The 20,548-nt window shown below is 42.1% G+C and overlaps 1 protein-coding gene across 1 annotated transcript in view; it reads left to right on the forward strand.

Moving 5' to 3' along the window:
* The window catches only part of PSMD1 (proteasome (prosome, macropain) 26S subunit, non-ATPase, 1), a 119,959-nt gene extending 107,505 nt beyond the window's left edge, over positions 1 to 12,454 (forward strand). The window contains exons 20-24 of the mRNA XM_006866800.1: positions 2,491 to 2,660; positions 3,901 to 3,993; positions 4,921 to 5,007; positions 6,668 to 6,814; positions 12,308 to 12,454. Coding sequence (XP_006866862.1) covers positions 2,491 to 2,660; positions 3,901 to 3,993; positions 4,921 to 5,007; positions 6,668 to 6,814; positions 12,308 to 12,454 — 644 coding nt within the window. The remainder of the gene's footprint in view (positions 1 to 2,490; positions 2,661 to 3,900; positions 3,994 to 4,920; positions 5,008 to 6,667; positions 6,815 to 12,307) is intronic.
* The last annotated feature ends 8,094 nt before the right edge of the window (positions 12,455 to 20,548 follow it).

Raw genomic sequence — 20,548 nt, forward strand, 5'->3', positions numbered from 1 at the left:
TTCAAATGACTTTGAAGTCTGGCGCATTAACCCACAGCGCCACACCAGGGCTCTGGTGAAAGATCTATAGTGGGGTATTAAGAAACTCTGGATTACTTGGTTGAAGTTCAGAATCCTGATTTTTGTAACAATTAAAATGCTTTTTGTTTTGTAAAGTTAATACTTTTTGACTGTGGATGTATATGTGGGGTCCTGAGACCAAGAGGAGAGAGAAAGAAAAGCAAGCAACGGATTCCACATCAGAATTCCAGTTAGGATCCTGGTTCAGAATAGATAAGCCCCACTTACCATCATCTGTTCAATAAACTAAAAATTTGGATCTCAGAGTTCTTAGTTCAACACTAACACTGTCACAGTAGAGACCAGAGGATGCATCGAAGTAGGTCATGGGCCACATCTGACCAGTGGTGATTTTTGTGTTGCCTACCAAGCAAGACTTTCAAGATCAAGGTCTACTTTTACAACAAAATGATCTAGTGACCTAGTGGAAAACATATTATGCATAGTACTTCAGTCCTACATTCCTAGTAACAGCTACCACATTTAAATAGGACATGGACTCTCTAGTTTGTTTCAGTCTCCACTGCTCCTAGTAACAGCTACCATATTTAAATAGGACATGGACTCTCTAGTTTGCTTTAGTCTCCACTGCTCCTAGCACACTTTTTTATCATTTGTGTTAACTGGCTGGGTTTTTTTAAGGTATTTCAGTTTGCAACCCTTAATTGTTGTTGTTAAGTGCCATTGAGTCAATTCTGACCATAGTGACCCTGTATAGGGTTTCCAAGGAGCAGCTGGTGAGCTTGAACCACCGACCTTGCAGTTCAAACAACTTTGAAGTCTGACGCATTAGCCCACAGCGCCACACCAGGACTCTGCAACTCTTAATAGCTTCCCTGAATTTCAAAGTGCCATTAAAGATTCAGTCATCCCCGTGATGCTTGGACCTGAGATCTAGTTTCCTGGGTTTCAAACACTCTTTTTCTGTACTTCCTCAAGGAATAGCTTAGGGGACCTAGCAGGAGTCATGTGAACAGGTCAGGTTCCAAGCCATAGTTGAGCTCTGCCAACAGTGTAAACATGTGATTCTGTGGAATCCGCTCTAATTCCATTGTTTCACCCATGTTCTTGGAATTTTTCAATTGAATCAAGGGTCTGAGGTTAAAATGTATCTTTTGAAAACTACTGCTCTGTTTCAAACACTGCCAATGTGGAAAAAAGACTCTCAGAGGTCAGGTAATGTGTCCAGAATCACAAGACAAGTTAATGGTGGAACTGCGTCCTATCAATGTAAGTGGTTGAATAATTCATAGAGTAAACATTCAGTGCTGCGTAGATTTTTTAGTAGTTGTACATGTTGTTGTTGTTAAGTGCCGTCGAGTCAGTTCCCACCCATAGCAACCCTGTGGTTGTTGCTGGTGAGCTTGAACCACCAACCTTGCAGTTCAAACGGTTTTGCAGTCTGACGCATTAACCTACAGCACCACACCAGGACTCTGCATAATTTACTGTAGATTGTTGTTGTTGTTAAGTGCCTGCTTGCTGTTGTTGTTAAGTGTTGTCAAATCGTTCTGACTCATAGCAACCCTGTGTAGGGTTTCTGAGGAGTAGCTGGTGGGTTTGAACTGCTGACTGTGGTTCACAGTCCAGTGCCACACCATAAAAAAGCAAGAAACATTCTTTCCTGTTAAATATTTGTGTGCATATGTGATTGTTCTTGTTGAGTACCGTGGAGTCCGTCACTCATGGTGACCCTACACAGGGTTTCCGAGGCTATAAAACTTTATGGGAGCAGAAAGCCTCATCTGTCTCCTGTGGAATGGCTGGTAGTTTTGAACTGCTGACCTTAAGGTTAGCAGCCCGATTTGTAACCACTATGCTACCAGAGCCACCACTCATCTGTCAGTTTGTCGTACTGTGGTGGCATGTGAGTTGCTGTGATTCTGAAAGCTATGCCACCGGTATTTTTAATACCCGCAGGGTCACCCTTGGTGGACAGGTTTCAGATGAGCTTCCAGACAAAGACTAGGAAAAAAGAGTGACGAACTACTTCCGAATCCTTAGTCAATTGGGTTAGGTGCACCTGTCCCAAGCCATGGTATTTTCAATAACCTCATATGCATGCGAAAGCTGGACAGTGAATAGGGAAGACCGTAGAAGAATTGATGCTTTTGAGTTATGGTGTTGGAGGAGGATATTGAAAGTGTCATGGGCTGCACAAAGCACCAATACTACTATGCAGAAGTTTCTGTTATTTTAGCCAAGTGTCTGCCTGTATAGAAAGAAGGTCAGGATTTACCTCGAGTCCAGTTAAAATGCAGTTTTGGAGCTCCTTGATAGGTTACTGGCTGACTAGCTCTGAGGACTCCATATTAGATTGTATGATGTGTGTTCCTAAGATTTTCACCAAATGCTTCCTTAGTGCAGTATTGAGACTTTGTTAACTGTTGCTCACTTGTATCGGTGGTCATGGTCTTCTCTTTTCTACAGGTGGTCATAATGTCACCATCTCCTTACAGTCCAGGACTGGGCACACCCATATGCCTTCTGTGGTTGGCGTCCTTGTCTTTACCCAGTTCTGGTTCTGGTTTCCTCTTTCACACTTCCTGTCATTGGCTTATACCCCTACCTGTGTCATTGGCCTAAACAAGGACTTAAAGGTATGTTCTTGAAGCCTTCATTTTTTCAGACAATCCTATTCATCAGCACACTTGGATCTTCATTTAATTTTCAAGACGAATAAGTGCTTCGTGGAGTACTCTTTTGCTACTCATAGTTTGCGTAACTTCTCATCAAGAAACCATTTTCCCTTCAGATTGTGTGGCAGTGGAAGGTTTGAAAATCCAGTCTCCTTCCTCACTGTGTACTCTGCCATCACATTTATACAGGCTCGTGGCAACCCCACGTGTCAGAACTGTGCTCCACAGGGTTTTCAGTAGCTGGTGTTTTGAAAGTAGAACACCAGGCCTTTCTTCTAAGGTGCTTATGGGTCAATTTGAACCTCTAACCTTTGGTTAGCAGCTGAGTACATCAACTTTTGAACCACCCAGGGACTTTAGTAACTGTTGTTGTGTTAAGTGCCATTGAGTTGAATCTGACCCTTAGTGACCCTGTACAGGGTTTCCGAGGCTGTAAATCTTTACGGGAGCAGAAAACCTTATCTTTCTCCCGTGAAACAGCTGGTAGTTTCGAACTGCTGTCCTTGCGGTTCGCAGCCCGATAGCTCTTCGGGTAAATTTTTCATCCACCTGGGAACAGATGATGAGAGTGAAGGCCAGTGTATACCTGTGACAGGCTTTGAGACTGCTCTGAGGAGTTCCGCTTAATCCTGAAGACAGGGAGTGGTTGGAGAGCTTCAGAGAAATAAATGACCTGATAAGATTTGCGTTTTAGAAAGGTTTTTCTGACAGCAAGGAAATCCATTTACAATGCTGTTGTAGTAATCCAGGCAAGGAAGAATGAGGACCTCAGCCAAGCCTTAATATTAAAGAGTGAAGGTTTGAGACTGGGGTAGTATTGAAGGTTATGTGATACTAGACTGATTGATACTAAAGGGAAGAGGCCTGGAGTTAGGAGGTGGCTGTTTGGTAGTTAGTGACCAGAAACAAAATCAACATGGAGCAGCCGGGGAATGTGAGAGAACGAAACTAGTCACTAAGTCAAAGCCACATCCTAAACTGTTCTCATCACACCTTTTTTTTCCCCTCTTGTTAAAAAACTAACTCAATGAAAGGAGACACAGGTGCCTTTCAGAGAAAAGAGGTAGCATTGAACAGTTAGTCTGCACTGAAACTCCTAATCTCCCTTTGTATTTGTATGCTGCTGAAGAGCTTAGAAATTTAAAATACTGATTGTAGTTATTTCAATGAATGACAGGGGAAAAAAATTTTTTTTTTCCAGATGCCAAAAGTTCAGTATAAATCCAACTGTAAACCTTCCACATTTGCATATCCTGCCCCTCTTGAAGTACCGAAAGAGAAAGAAAAGGAAAAGGTAGGTTCTTAAGTTCATACTTTTACATCGGAGCTTCTGAGTGTTTTATTATTTTATGTTTTAAATTAGTTGCCATAAACGTAACACCTGATCATAAGTATGTAAAGAATATTGTCCTTCCTACTCATCCAAGTCCTTTGTCGCAAGAATAACAGCCTATGAGTCCTTCCAAATGTTTTCTCTGTACCTGTCAATGTTTTAAACACAAATAGAATTGCTGTCAGCATACTGCTCTGCATCTTGGTTTTTTTCACTTCAGTAATACATTGTTGACATTTTCACTATGTTGTTGTTTAGTGCCATCCAGTCAGTTCTGACTCATACTGATCCAGTGTAGGGTTTCCGAGCTTTAAATCTTTTTGGGAGCAGAGAGCCAATCTATCTCCCACTTTCATTATGTGTGAGTTCCATTTTTCTTTTACATCCCTTTATGGATGTACCACTGTTTATTTAACTAGTGCCTTTATTTTATAGCTATTTTAGGTGATTCTAGTTTATCACTAGTTTGATCATTAAAGCTGGGTTTTACACCAATACTGCCCAACCTTTCAGAATCCCTGTTTCACCTTTGAGTGCCATGAGATCCAACAGGGAGAACGAACTCCAAGCTATCCAACCACTCACACTGCTCTTACCGTTGTAGAACATCTAACGTCTCTATCACCAGGGCTAGAGGAAATTGTATGCTTACCGTTCTTTCCTTATTACACTTGAAAGAGAAGGGTAGGGTAGCCGACTTTTCTCTAGTGTGGAAGTACACAGTAGCCAATCCGCATCCAGGACAGGCTACAGGTTAGACAAGGATACAGAGGTCTATTAGACAGCAGCCTTCAGAAACTGAAGATTCACCTGAGGACAGTCTTCTTTGTACATTTGTCTATATATAGATAATGGATTTAAATGATTACCATAGTTGTTTTCTTTTAGGTTTCCACCGCTGTGCTATCTATTACTGCCAAGGCTAAAAAGAAGGAAAAAGAAAAGGAGAAAAAAGAAGAGGAGAAAATGGAAGTGGTAGGTATAACTTGGTGGTCATTTGAGTTGAGGTAATGGTCAAGATGCTTCATTTGTTGAGGATTATTTTACCTTACTCTTGGATTCTTTTCAATCATCATACTATTCAAGCATGTAAAGTCATGTCATTTTAATTAAATGAGACTATAATCAACTTCTAGAAAAGACATGTACATCATTTTTTCAACATAATCTCCTTGCTTTTCAATACACTTTGTCCATCTGTCAACAAGCTTTCATACGCCCTTATTTTAAAATGTTTTAGGCTGAGCTGTGAGCTACAAATGCACCACTGTCTTCACTTCTTCATCAGAGATGAGTCTTGGTCCTCGAAGGCTTGCTTTGAGGGGACCAAGCAGTTGAAAGTCCAATGGAGCAAGATTAGGGGTATAAGGAGGATGCTTTAACACCTCAATAGAATGTTTTTGCAGCGTGTCAATGTGTGGGGAGAGGTGTATGGATGTGCACTGTCATCAAGATCACAATGCCCTTGGATAGCCGTCCTCTGCATTTAATCTGAAGTTTAGGCTTCAGCTCTTCAGTGAGCATCTCACTGTAACAAGCACTTGTTGTTGTTGTTGTGAAGTGCCGTCGAGTCGGTTCTGACCCATAGCGACCCTGTATAGGGTTTCCAAGGAGCAACTGGTGAGCTTGAACCACTGACTTGTAGTTCAAACAGCTTTGCAGTCTGGCGCATTAACTCACAGTGCTACTGATTGTTAAATGTTTTTCCTGATAGTGTTCCAGTACTGGCCCTTGAGAATCCCAGAAAACTGTAAGCATCAGTTTTCCAGCTGATGGTTGACTTTTGTGCTTTTTCTTGGTCAACAATTGAGGATGTTTCCTTTCCATACTTTGCTGTTTACTCACAGGCTCGTAGTGATGAATCCATGTCTCATCACCAGTAATGATTTTTTAAAAAAAGAATGTTTACCTTCCTTTGAGTATTGGTCTACATTTTATTTGCAGATGTCCAAACACTTCTGTTGATGCTCTTCGGTGAGTTGTGTCAGTTCCCATGGTGGACAAACCTTTCAAAGCCCAAGTCTGTCATGGATGATTTCATAGGCAGAGCCACGGCTGATGTGCAAACGATTTGCCACATAATCCCGTCACTTGTGTATTCAATAGAATCATTTCATGAGCATGCATGCTCAATGTTCTCGTCAGCTAGTCATGGACATGGACTGGCATTTTAGTATAACCAGAATGCGAAAAAGTTTTGACTCATCCTTGTATACCCATTTATTGGAAGAATAGAAGGTTAGAGATGAGTTCCTAGAAGAAATGACCACCAAAACTGGCAAAGTAGGATTTTCACAAGATGAAGAGAAAATGAAACAAAAAAGCCCTTTCAGATAAGATCTGATGTCCGTTAGCTTCCCAAGTTTTATTTCTCTCTTTGGCCACAGGATTTTCTTGTCATTTGCTTAAATACACCCTGTTTCTGAACTCTGCTGGTTGGAAAGCCTCATCCATTACAACTTAAGTTCATGCCATACTCACCTCAGAGTTCCTCTCTCCCTCCTCTGAATCTGACTCCACTTTAGTTACACTTCCACTATGTTTACCACTACCGCTACACCGGAACTTAAATGTACCCAGTGGTGGGGAACGGACGGGAACCTTATAGGACTTTTTTATTTTGTTTTCTCCCTAGGATGAGGCAGAGAAAAAGGAAGAAAAAGAGAAGAAAAAAGAACCTGAGCCAAACTTCCAGTTATTGGATAACCCAGCCCGAGTTATGCCTGCCCAGCTAAAGGTCCTAACCATGACAGAGACTTGTAGATATCAACCTTTCAAACCAGTAAGTTACAAATGACTCTTGGCTATACACCAGTGGACTCTTAATAGAGAGAGATCCATTTCCTAAGCATCCCATGCTTGGATCTGTATTTTACCACTTACATATTTTATGATATTGGGGTGGGTACATCTCTATGCTTTAATTTAGTAGTATAAGGAAGAGATTATCTCCCTAACTCTTAGGAATATGACAAAGATTGTACAAGTTTATAAAAGTAATACATAAGCACTTAGAACAAGACCTGGCACTGTTTAGTGTTAATCATCATTATAATTACCTTGCTTTCATATAATTTTAGATTTAGAAAAGAATCTGAATGTCATTTAGTTTATTCCAAGGCAGAAAGTTTTACATTAGAAATAAACGTTGATCTGAAATTTGAGCGTGATAATGCCTTTGTTTCCCAGGTTCTTATATATAGAAAACTAGGGAGTCATCAGTAGATACATTCAAGACATCCAGATCCTGAGTCTGTGGCATTCTTATTAACAAGATTTATAGATGCTGATAGAAGAATAAATCCATTCTTTTTTTTTTTTTTTTTTTTTTTTTTAATGTGTGAATTGAATGAAGGTAGGTTTAAAGAGCAGATCATCAGCTTTACATGCAATAAACCACACACTTTGCTTCATCTCAATGACTGCAATCCCCTCCCTGCAACACCAGTTGTCCCACTTCCTCCTGTGGTTCCTATTTCCATCTCTTTTCAACTTTGTCTGTAGGTAAATGTTCCCCTTTTGATTTTGAATGATTGACCATTCCATGATGAGCAGACCTTACTAGTGCTGGTGTCCCCTCTATGTACCTACCTACTACTTGGCTCAAAATTGGGCCATGAGGGTGAGTTCCTTTCCAGACCCTCCAGTTTCTTGTTGCCCAGTCAGTCCAGTCTTTTTTTAATAGTTTTGAGTTTTGTTCCACATTGTCTGCTGCTTTATCCGAGACCTTCTAATGTGGTAGTGGGAGCCAGACCCTCTAGTTCTGGTCTCAGAGTTGTAGAAACGGATGTTCGTTCACATGTTTCATTAAAATCCATTGGACTGTTTCCAAGCCTCTTCAATCCTCATCACTTGTCTATCTTCCACACATAGAGAGACCAGTAACTGCACCTTAGAGAGCTGCTTACGCGTTTTTAAGAACCCAGACATTACTCACCAAAATAGGATGTAGAACATTGTCTTTGTGGACTATGTTATGCCAGTTGACTATGTTGTTGTTGTTTGGTGTCATCGAGTCGGTACCGACTCATAGCGACCCTATACACAACAGAACGAAACACTGCCTGACCCTGGGCCAGCCTCACTATTGTTGCCACACTTGAGCCCATTGACACTGTCACTTTACCAATCCGTCTTGCTGGGGGTCTTCCTCTTTTTCTCTGACCCTCCACCTTACCAAACATGATATCCTTCTCCAGTGACTGGTCCCTCCTGACAATATGTCTGAATTATGAGAGACAAAGTTTGGCCATCCTGGCCTCCAAGGAGCACTGTGGCTGCACTTCTTCCAACACAGATCTGTTGGTTCTTTTGGCAGCCCATGGCACTTTCAATATTCTCCTCCAGCACTATAACTCAAAAGCATCAATTCTTCTACGGTCTTCCTTATTCACTGTCCAGCTTTCTCATGCATATGAGGTTATTGAAAATACCATGGCTTGGGTCAGGTGCACCTTAGTCTTCAAGCTGACATCTTTGCTCTTCAACACTTTAAAAAGGTCTTGTGCATGTGTCCCCTAAAACTATGGTCCTGAGCCCCCTGGCCCAACAACTTACTGCCTTAAGATGTTTGATAATATCTAGGGAGTTTTCATCATTTTACCTACTGTATGCTTCACCACATTCATAGTTGTGTAGTAAACACATTCTTATCAACCAGGAGCTTGATGGTGGATAGACGGCAACTCTTCTCACAGTTGTAAGGTAAAAACTATCTAGACTAGGTGAGTTCTTAGGGGAGCCAGATTGTTCATGGGTAGAGTTTCTTTTAGGTTAATGCATATGTTCTGGAATTATATGTTTACACAACTTTGTGATTGTACTAAAATCCACTGAATTGTATACTTTGTTGTTGTTAAGTGCCGTCGAGTCGATTCCAATCCATAGATTTCCAAGGAGCACCTGGTGAGCTTGAACCACTGACATTGTAGTTCAAACGACTTTGCAGTCTGATGCATTAGCCCACAGCACCACAAAGAATTGTATACTTTAGAAGTATGTTTTATTTATATTATTGTTATGAAGTGTGGTTGAGTCAGTTCCTACTCATTGTAACCCTATGTGGCGTTTCTGGGGAGCAGTGGTTTGAACTGCTAATGTTGTGGTTCAGACTGACTTTGCAGTCCTACATGACAATTCTAATGTCTCTTTTTAAAAGAGAAAGAGTTGACGAAAAGGCTGCCTCAGTATGTGCAGTGAAGAAGGGCTGCCTGGTGGCTCACTCTCCTTTCAGGGGCGCGGTCAGCAGCCCATCTCAGGTGCTACACTTGAAAGAAGCACCTCCTGTTTTTAAGGATGGCTAACATCCCACTGTTTCCTTTCCATCCGAAAAGACGTAGCAGGAAGTGTTTGCTATCTCTTGTCACTTGCCTTCCTTGAGAACAGGATCTCGTATATCTCACTGTCTGCTTCATGTGAACTTGATCACTGACATATAAAGCGTTAATTAATTTAAATCCTGTAGCTCTAAAAAGCCCTTCCCATCTGTTGATTGGAATGCTGGTGTGGCCCTGTAGGATAAGCAAGGTCCATTTGAACTGCAGGGTCTCTGGTTCAAATCCACCTCTGCTCCTCGGAAACCCTATCCAAGGTCACTATATTGATTATGTTGCTGGATAACCTGACACTGGGTGTTTCAGGAAAAATAGGATGTTCTTTCTTGGGGAGCCATGGGTATTTTCACACATTCATCTGGTTGTGGGTGTTTTTAGGGCAGTGGCCATACACTGTGATCATTCTTGGGTGACTATTAGTAATAAAGTTAGGGTCCATTTATAAAATGGATTCTGTTCAAGAAAAGCACAGTTTTTAAGGGAGAGAAGTATAGATTACTGTGTGTGTTGAGAGAAGGGACTAGTTTAGAAATCTGTGAAGGCAGTCCCAGTTTTACAGCAGGGCCGGACAGAGTTGTGATGAGGGACAGTTGGGGTAGTTTGAACCGTAGTTGTGGTTATCCACGTGGGAATCACTGATTGACATGCTGGTCGTCTTGTCCTTGCCAGTAATGTACTTTGGTAGAAGATGCTTTTTCCAGATGTGCCGGCTACTGTTCACTGATTGAATTACAGAGGGCAAATCAAATATGATTAGCATGGCAGAGTTGGGTGGAGCGTGTGGTGTTTGAGTTTACCTTCTGCTGATATATGAGGGAGAGGGCTTAATAGAACTGCTCCTACTGCCTAGTTCCCTTCTGTTTCTTATGTAGAGCTTCATTGTCTTACATCTGTGGGTTTGTAGACCAATGTAAAAGAACACTATGATATTTAGGATATTTATTGGGGTTTCTGTGTTCTGAACTTGCTGGAGATTGCTTTTGGGGCTAAAATGATGATCTTCTGATAAGTAATATGATCTATATTAGAATAATATGTTTTCTCAAACTTCAGTGTGCATACAAATCATCTGGAGACCTTGTTAAAATGCAGATTGTATAGATCTAGGATGAAGCTAGGTTTCTTGCATTTCTAACCACCTGAAATTATTACTGGCCCAGGACCAGCCCTTGAGCAACAAACAAATCACATACAGACAGTAGACATTCTCTCTTTCAAGTCAGACAGACTGCCAGTCAGGACCGTGGCTGGGAAATGATCCATTGTGTGGAGTCAATTCCAACTCTTACCATCCCTATAGGTCAGAGTAGAAATGTTCATTAGAGTTTCCAAGACTGTAAATCTTCAAGTGCTGAGCAGGTTTTGCCCATAGAATCCTTTACTGTTTCAAGGAAAGGCCTTCTGTTGTGTGGATCATGGCAAGCTATGGACAACATTGCAGAGAATGAGTATTCCAGAATACTTCACTGTGCTCTCGAGGAACATGTACATAGACCAAGAGGCAGTTGTTAGAACAAAACAAGAGAACACCAAATGGTTTAAAATTAGGAAAGATGTGTACCAGGGTTGTATTCTTTCACCAGACTTGTTCAGTCTGTACATGGAACAGATAATTCAAGAAGCTGGATTATGAAGAAAGACATGGCATCAGGATTGGCAGAAGACTCATTAACAACCTGCGATATGCTAATGATAAAACCTTGCTTGCTGAAAGCGAAGAGGACTTAAAATACTTACTGAAGAAGATCTGAGATCACAGTCTTCGGTATGGGTTGCACCTCATTATACAGAAAACAAAAATTCTTACCAATGCACCAATAAATAATACCCATATAAATGGAGAAAAGATCAAAGTTGTCAAAGACTCCATTTTGCTCGGATCAACCATCAACACTCATGGAAGCAGCAGTCAAGAAATCAAACAACATATTGCATTAGGCAGATCTGCTGCACAAAACCTCTTTAAAGAGTTGAAGAGCAAAGATGTCAGTTTGAGGACTAAGGTGTGCCTGACCCAAGCCATGGTATTTTCAATAATCTCATATGCATGTGAAAGCTGGACAGTGAATAAGGAAGACCGTAGAAGAATGGATGCTTTTGAGTTATGGTGTTGGAGGAGAATATTGAAAGTACCACGGGCTGCCAAAAGAACCAACAGATCTGTGTTGGGAGAAGTGCAGCCAGAATGCTCCTTAGAAGCCAGGATGGCCAAACTTCGTCTCTTATACTTTGGACATATTATCAGGAGGGACTAGTCACTGGAGGATATCATGTTTGGTAAAGTGGAGGAAAAAGAGGAAGACCCCCAACTAGAAGGATTGACACAGTGGCGACAGCAATGAGCACAAGTGTGGCAACAATTGTGACACTGGTGAAGGCCTGGACAGTGCCTTGTGCTGTTATGCACAAGGTCATTATGAGTTGGTACCAACTTGACAGCACCTAACAACAGTCTTTATGAAAGCAGACTGCCACGTGTTTCTCTGTCAGAGAACCTCTGACATTTCAGCTAGGCGAGGAAAAACTACTCTTCACTTGGGACATATCATTAAGGTTAGACAGCATCGTATGTTCTAGCATCCAGAGTCAGTGGATGAAGTTTGCAAATGCTCCTTATAAGTCACAGTTGTCTCTTATGTCTGGAACTGGCATTAGCTTTGTGTTCGTCATTAGTCTTCAGATATATCTGAAGGAATAATCAGGAAGACATTACTCTAGCCCCTTCAAGTATCTGGAACAGTCTAGTGAAGGTTACACAGGCATAAGTACGCAGGTTTCCTGAGTCCCATCTAGTAAGGTATAGTTCTGAACCCAGTTCTTTACTTTGAGAACACTAGGTAGCGTGAAGATGCAATTTGACAAGGAAGCATTTTGCATTGTGTAGTGAACATACTGTTTTGAGTGGGACTTGTATTTCTTCACCCCTTGATCTGTATTTCCAGCTCTCCATTGGAGGCATCATCATTCTGAAGGACACCAGTGAAGATATTGAAGAGCTGGTGGAACCTGTGGCAGCCCATGGGCCAAAAATCGAGGAGGAAGAACAGGAGCCAGAACCCCCAGAACCATTTGAGTATATTGATGACTAAGAGCTAGAGGTGCGTATGGACTAAGGTTGCATGTGAAGAGAATTCTCTTCATCAGAACTTCACAAGGGTTTTATGCAAGGACACTGTCTCAGTCGGCCACCACCCCACTTTTTTTATGTTGTTTAATCTGGTTCAAACTTGCCAGCCGCTCCCCAGAACCCTTTACAGGGTCTCTGTGAGTCAGAACTGACTCAATGACACTTAACAACAACAGTCCACAGTGATCATTTCCCTTGCTTTGATCTGTCCCTACTACATACAGAGCCACCAACTCTCCACCCTTAGTATCCTGCCAGCGCTGTTGACTGTGACTGGCTGCATATTGGTTTCATAGCTCCAGAACATAAATCTGCTCGGTTCTTTCCTGGACAAAGTCTTGCTCCCTAGAAAACGTAAGCCTTCTGAACTGACTATTGCTTAGTGACAGAATTGGTTTGCATTCTGAAGGAAGTTGCTTGCTGCGGATCACTTCTAGTCAGTCTATGGACGGATTCTCATCCTTATTCCAGGTGTCACACTTTGAGTAGCACAGAATCTTTGGGCACAAAAAGCTATAACATTAATTGATGAAACTATTAGACCTATATTGTTGTTGGATGCTGTAAGGTCAATTCCGACACGTATGACAGAATAGAAGCGCTCATTGGGGTTTTCAAGGCTGTTATCTTTACAGAAGGCTGCAGGGGTGCTGGGTGAATTCAGACCTCAAACTGCCAACCTTCTGGTGACAGTGAGCATTTTACCATTGCACCATCTGGGCTCCTGGTGCTTCCAGGAGGTCGGGGGCAATCACACTGTTCCAGGGTCCCTGCAGCTACAAATGGCTACCACACGTGGTGACTAATTGATGGTCTTCCCAGAGACTCCTCAGGAAAAAACCAACCATTAAGACCCTGTAGAGCACAGTTCTAGTCTGACACATGTGGGGGTTCCATGAATCGTAATTTACTCAACAGCAACTAGTTGTGGTTTGTTTTGTGTGGAGACTGTACCACGAAGCTTCATCCTATTCGAAAGATCACTGCTGTGCCAGTATCTTAAGAATGCTGAAAGGGGTCTTTAGAGACAAAGGATTGGAATAACCCACTTTCATGAAATTGTCTTATTTCCCATATTGTTGTTGTTGTTAAGTGCCGTCAAGTTGATTCCGACACATAGTGACCCTGTGCAGGGTTTCCAAGGAGCAGCTGGTGAGCTTGAACCACCAACTTTGAAGTCCAAATGGCTTTGCAGTCTGGCGCATTAGGAAACATCAAAAAATTCTGAAAAAATTCCATTATCTTTTAATTCCATGAACTTTTTTGAGGAAAAACATAATTAAGAGATAATGGAATTTTTTCACAAGCTTTTTGAAGCATATAATCTTACGTAATCAAAATTCTCTTAATTCCACCCTAGTCCAAATACATTTTCAGTCAAACATGAGTTTTTTCTACCCTTTAAATAAAATATAAACCCTATTATTTATTACACTGTGACAGAAAAAAAACTGCATTTTAAAGTCTAGTTGCAGCCACAGAGTGGCTGAGTATCAATGAAAACTTTTATAGAAATTTCAGATAATAAATACCAAGGCAGGACATTAGTAAGAGGATACATTGCCACCTTAGGGAGATCTTAGTTTGGACAGTAGAGGGGAAGATGTATACTGAGGTCCCTGCCAGGGAACCACTGCCTTTGATGGTAATCTAAGCTTTGCCTAACCCTAGTCAGCACAGTGCCGTATCGATAACATGCATACTCAGTCTCTCAGGATTGAACTGTTTCTTACTAGCTCCCTTCAACCTTTCACAGTTCTTCCTGAAGACTCTTTCAAGGCAGTTAACTAACTGTAAACAGGCTTACAAGTCTACAATTGAAAATTGGACTCTTGGTAGTTTTCAAAAAGATAAAACTTTCAGGTTATTAGGCATTTGAAAACTAGTCTCTTGGCACTTTAGGACTTTTATTAGCAGAACTGAGACTAGTTTTAGATTTAAAAAACTGCTGTTGTTAAGTGCCATCAATTCGGTTCTGACTCATAGCAACCCTTTATAGGATTTCTGAGGAGCAGCTGGTGAGTTTGAACTGCCAACCTTATGGTTTAAACTGACCTTATGGGCGAATGAATGCTAGGAGTCCTGTTGTGCTGCTGTGGGTTCATGAGCTGACCTACAAAATCTGTTTGAACCACAAGGTCGGCAATTAAAGCTCACCATCTGCTCCTTGGAAACCCTGTATAGGGTCGCTATGTGTTGGAAACGATTCAGTGGCACTCACCAACAACAATGGTCGAATGCTTAGCCAACGGCGCCACACTAGTAGTTTAAAAAAAATCAAAGAAAAAAGCGTATTTGGATTACAGAATAACCCAAGTTCCTTCTTCCCCTTTCCCAGACTCATGTGTTTATCTGAAGCAGATCGCCCAGGCTGGCCGTGGCCACGCCTGTGAGGACATCCGAGCTGAGACCTGTTTCTTACTGCATGTATCATCAGCTCTGCGCTGCCCCGAAGAAACCTGCCTCTGAATCTTCGCTTGAAGGGAAGAGATGTATTTAGTGTGCTCTTTCACAGAACTTGGTTTTCAAATAAATATATTAAAATCTCCAGATGGACAAGGATTGTTTGCTTGTTATTCAGCCTGGGTTTTATTTAAATAAATGGATCTACCACCTTTTCCCCATACCCTCGAAGCCTGTGATGCCTAGATCCATTGAGCTTCATCCTTGATTTGGTAGAATGAGTGTGAGTGACTTTTATGTTCATGAAAAGACCATTATCAAACCAAAATGAACCCTGGCTCACCGCCCCCAATGGGAAAGTGGGTGGGGTGCCATAACTTACCTGAAGAATTCCTTTCACAATTCAAGAGAAATGTGTGTTCAGGCAGCAAAAGCATCGTGTTTTTTAAAGTATCCTTTGCTTGTTTGTTTCCACTCTTGACCCTGCTAGGGATAATAGATACAATGATAAATGATTTTGTTTCATTTATCTGTCACATCTAATGGTGTACTTTTTTCTTTCTCCTTATCTACTTTTAAAATAATTTTTTAAATTAAGGTATTTGATAATGCTATTAAAAAAGGAGCTCTGGTCGCGTAGTGGTTGCGAAGCGGGCTGCGTAAGGTCAGCTGTTCGAAACTACCAGCCGCTCTGCGGGAGAAAGATGAGGCTTTCTACTCCCATAAAGATATACACCCTCGGAAACCCTGTACAGGGTCGCTATGGGTCGAAACCGACTCGACAGCACTTAACAACAACAACAATTATAAAAGGCAGAAATTTTAAGGGTATATAATTTGATGTGTTTTCACAAATACCATTTAAAATGTTTAATTTAGAAACCTTTCTTGGGTGCTAGACTTTTATATATGTTAATGTGTCATGACTTTTCATGTCATCTTTCAGGGCCATGCTCAGCTCTGTGTCATTCCCCTGTAATATACGTGCTGCCAAAGCAGGCACAATGCAGGGCTTCTAGAATAAGCAGACAGAGGCTACATTCTGACAGCTGTTCTCTGTGGTGGTGGTGTTTGAAGTGGATCTTTCAGATTCACAGGACTTGGGAATAAGAGCTGGCCTTTTGGGGTTTTGTGTTGTGATGTCTTCTGTCTTGCTTTTCAGCCGTGTGTAAACAAAGTAGTCACTTCAAAACTTCGACATGAGTAGACTGGCTCTTTGCTCTTACCTGCAGTGAATCTGACCAGAACCTCATTAGAGGAAACAAGGCCCTAGATAGAGCAGCCCTAATGCATTAGATCACCACAGTTGGGTCCAGGTGTGAAAGGTACTGGTCCCAGGGGATGGCTCAGCTCATTGGTTAATTTCCTCATGTCCCTTCCTTTGTACTTTGTGTCCTTAATAGCAGATGAATTTCAAAAAGAGATGATCTCATTTCCTAGCTGCTCATTAGCTCTGCCCTTCCTGCCCAAGCTCTTACCATCGCTCTCATGTCTCTGAGTTATCTGCTAACATTTCCCTTAATACACGGAATGTTTAAAGAACAGAAGTCTGATGTCACTGTCTGTTCTAACTGGAGTCATGGGGGAGGAGGGGCGGTCACTAGCCTCCAACCCCTTTGAACATAGGGAGCAGTCTGGGCAGTGCAGTTGAGAGTGCAGAGACCCAGTGATGGTCAAATGAGGTAAGCTCTTAAGTAAAATGACTACTTGGATCAGAATATGATAAGACTTGATCTGTTTTTCTGGATACTCTTCCTACAAGATTTCTAGGAAATGCTTAATCCCTGGCAGATAACTAAGGAGCAAAATAATTTCAAGTGAAATAGAGCCTGTTGGAAATAAAATCAGAGAGGCAGAATGGTGGTGGTGAGTTAAGTTGGGTCAGACTCAGAATGATGCTATATAGGAGAGACTGGTGGGTTTGAACTGCTGACCTTGCAGTTAGTCCAGTGCTTAACATACAGGGTCACACCAAGACAGGCTAGAAGCTAGAATTGACATGTTTCACAGAAGGTGCTTCTGGATGATGTGACCATAGCACACAGCATCAGAGTTACCAAGTGGGATGCGCAGCAATGAAACCAGACGGGAGCAACTGCTTAGCTTCTTAAACCAGAGATACTGAATCCTAGAATCCAACATCATCAGTTGCATTATATGCCTTCACTCACCCCTTATGCTTGTTGTTAAGTGCCATCGAGTCAATAACGACCCTGCATAGGGTTTCCAAGGAGCAGCTGGTGAGCTTGAACTGCCTACCTTGCGGTTCAAATGCCTTTGCAATCTGGCGCATTCACCCACAGCGCCACACCAGGATTCCTTGTGCTACTGACTCCCAAATTCACATGGTGCCCGTTCCTTCCATCTGAGCTGACATCCAACCACCTAGTGGTTATGTGTTGGGGAGTCGGTTCTGACTCCTGGTGACCCCTGAATAGGGTTTCTGAGGTTGAAAATCTTCATGGGAGCAGAAAGCCTCATCTTTTTTCCCACGGAAGAGCTGGTAGTTTCGAACTACTGACCTTGAGGGTAGCAGCCCAACTTGTAACCACTATGCTACCAGAGCTCCTTTGAACCCCCCACTAGGCATCCCCATATGTCTGCCTCACAGGGACTTAAAATATCCAGCAAACCCCACACCCAACCTCTACTTTTCCTTTCAACTAGTTGTGAGCCCGCCACCTGATTACCCATACCAGAAACCAGGCATCACCTTTGACGCAACGCTAATGTGAGCCCTTCACCTGATTACCCATGCCAGAAACCCAGGCATCACCTTTGACACAACGCTAAGTCCTTCAAATATTCTCCAGTCAATCATCCATCCTCTCATTTCTCTGGTCTCTCTGCCTCTTGACTTGTTCATTATAGTCTTTCCAAACCACATATTCCATTGCACAAATCTGCTATAAAACACCTTGTGTGGTTAAGTGCCATTGAGTTGGTTCTAACCTTGTATAGAGTTTCCAAGGTGGATTTGAACCATTGACTTTAAAGTATTAAAAAGCAAAAAAAAAAAAAGTCACGTTGAAGAATAAAGTCCACTTGATGTAAACCTTGGTATTTTCAATCGCCTCATATGCATGTTTCTCTGCTTTTTATAAGGTTTTCAGTGACTAAATATTTGGAAATAGTTTGTCTCTCCTTCCTAGTCTATCTTATCTGGAAGCTCATCTGAAACCTGTCCACCATGGGTGACCCTGCTGGTATTTAAAATACCGGTGGCATAGCTTCCAGAATCACAGCAGCTCACAAGCCACCACAGTACGACAAAATGACAGATGAGTACACTGAATGGTTTAATAAAATTAAGAAAGGTGTGCGACAAGGTTGTATTCTTTCACCATAATTATTCAACCTGTATGCTGAGCAAATAATACGAGAAGCTTGGGTTCTATGAAGAAAAACGTGACATCAGGATTGGAGGAAAACTCATTAACAACCTGAGATATGCAGACGATACAGCCTTGCTTGCTGAAAGTGAAGAGGACTTAAAATACTGATGAAGACCAAACACCACAGCCTTTGGTATGGGTTGTACCTCAATGTAAGGACAACAAAAATCCTCACCACTGGATCAATCTATAATCAATAAACTATAAATGGAGAAAATATTGAAGTTGTCAGAGACTTCATTTTGCTTGGATCCACTGTCAACATTAGTAGAAATCAGAGGTCAAGAAATCAAACGGTGTGTTGCATTAGGCAAATCTTCTACTCTTTACACTGCTAAAGATCAAAGATGTCAGCTTGAGGACTAAGGTGCGCCTGACCCAAGCCATGGGATTTTCAATAACCTCATACACATGCGAAAGCTCGACAATAAGGAAGACCTTAGAAGAACTGATGCATTTGCGTTATGGTGTTGGAGGAGAATATTGAAAGTGCCATGGGCTGCCAAAAGAACCAATAGATTTGTGTTGGAAGAAGTGCAGCCAGAGTGCTCCTTGGAGGCCAGGATGGCCAAACGTCATCTCTCATACTTAAGACATTTTGTCAGGAGGGACCAGTCGCTGGAGAAGGATATCATGTTTGGTAAGGTTGAGGGTCAGAGAAAAAGAGGACGACTCCCCAGCGAAATGGATTGGCCAAGTGGCTGCATCAATGGGCTCAAGCGTGGCAACGATAGTGAGGTTGGCCCAGGATTGGGCAGTGTTTTGTTCTGTTGTGCATAAGGTCCCTATGAGTTGGTACTGACTCAATAGCACCTAACAACAACATATGCATGTGAAAGCTGGACAATGAAAAAGAAAGACTGAAGTATTGTGCATTTGAATTACGGTGTTGACAAAAAATATTGAATGTACCATGGATGGCTAGAAGAACAAATAAATCTGTGTTGAAAGAAGTACAGTCATGTGGGGAGTGGGGTGACAGGAGGGAGGGAAAGGTGGAGCACAGGGTAGGGAATAGAAACAGGATAGTTTGGGTGCTAGGGAAGAGGGTAATAAACAAAAAGGGGGAGGGGAATGGAAGAACAAGGCAGATGGGAAAACAGGTTTGCATCGGCTAAGTGGGACAGAGGTAAATAATGATGTTTGCACAACCTTGGAACAACAGGGCTCTGGGATACAGGGATTGAGACATGGTTGGAATGGACAAAAGGGGGGAAAGAATGTTAAGATGATTGGCTGTCTTTTGAATCTTGGTTTCCCTGGTATACCGTTATAAAATAGACACTTGAGAGGGAGAGAAAGGAATAGCCAGAAATATCACCATAGAAAGCTTATAAGTCCGTCTTCTGCCTATAACTGATTGGAATAACTAAAATGGGGCTACAACGTGCCCAATGAAGGAGGCTTCCTGCGGAGCCTCTGCATTACGTAAGACCATAGGTGGAATCCTGAACCTCACCCAGAAACTTCTGAGGTGAGAAATTTCCACTTGAAAGGACAATCAGACCAGCCTGGAACAGCTAGGAGAACAGAAGATACTTCTTGAAGGAAAGACCGACAGGAAAAATACAAAACAATATCAGCAGTCTGACTGATTACTACAAGAACAAGCAAGTTGCTCGCCCAGGAGACATCAAGGCAAAATGGTCGAGGTCCCTCAGGGCAAACCCCCTTCTAAGACTAAGACCCAATGGGAATACACGAGCAGACATGCACTCTGATTGGTGACCACGTTCGTCCACCAATAAGGGGAAGGGAGGGAAAAACAGCAATGAAGCTGCGAGTTAAGACCTATAGCGTTCAATAGACTCCTGTGAACTCAGGTGGAGACCTGGTTGGCCAGCAGTGTGACAAGACCTGGGGACTCTTGGGCCCAGAGTCAGTGACATAGCCAAAGAGGACTAGAGTGAAGTGTCCAGCTGATAAGAAGAGGGCATATGCATAAGAATACCCACACCTGCAGATAATACCCACTTGACCTGGCTTCAATGACTGGATGGTCAGAACTCAACTAGAAGAAGAAAGAAGAGGTAAAAAAGAGTAATCTGATACAATTTGATGAACTTAAATTGTTGTTGTTGTTGTTAGGTGCCATCGAGTCGGCACCAACTCATAGCAACCTTATACACAGCAGAACGAAACACTGTCCAATCCTGGGCCAACCTCACTACTGTTGCAACACTTGAGTCCATCGATGCTACCACCTGGACAATCCATCTCGTTAGGGGTCTTCCTCTTTTTCTCTGACCCTCCATCTT

Source organism: Chrysochloris asiatica, unplaced genomic scaffold, assembly GCF_000296735.1.
Source record: "Chrysochloris asiatica unplaced genomic scaffold, ChrAsi1.0 scaffold00096, whole genome shotgun sequence".
Classification (NCBI taxonomy): Eukaryota; Metazoa; Chordata; class Mammalia; order Afrosoricida; family Chrysochloridae; genus Chrysochloris; species Chrysochloris asiatica.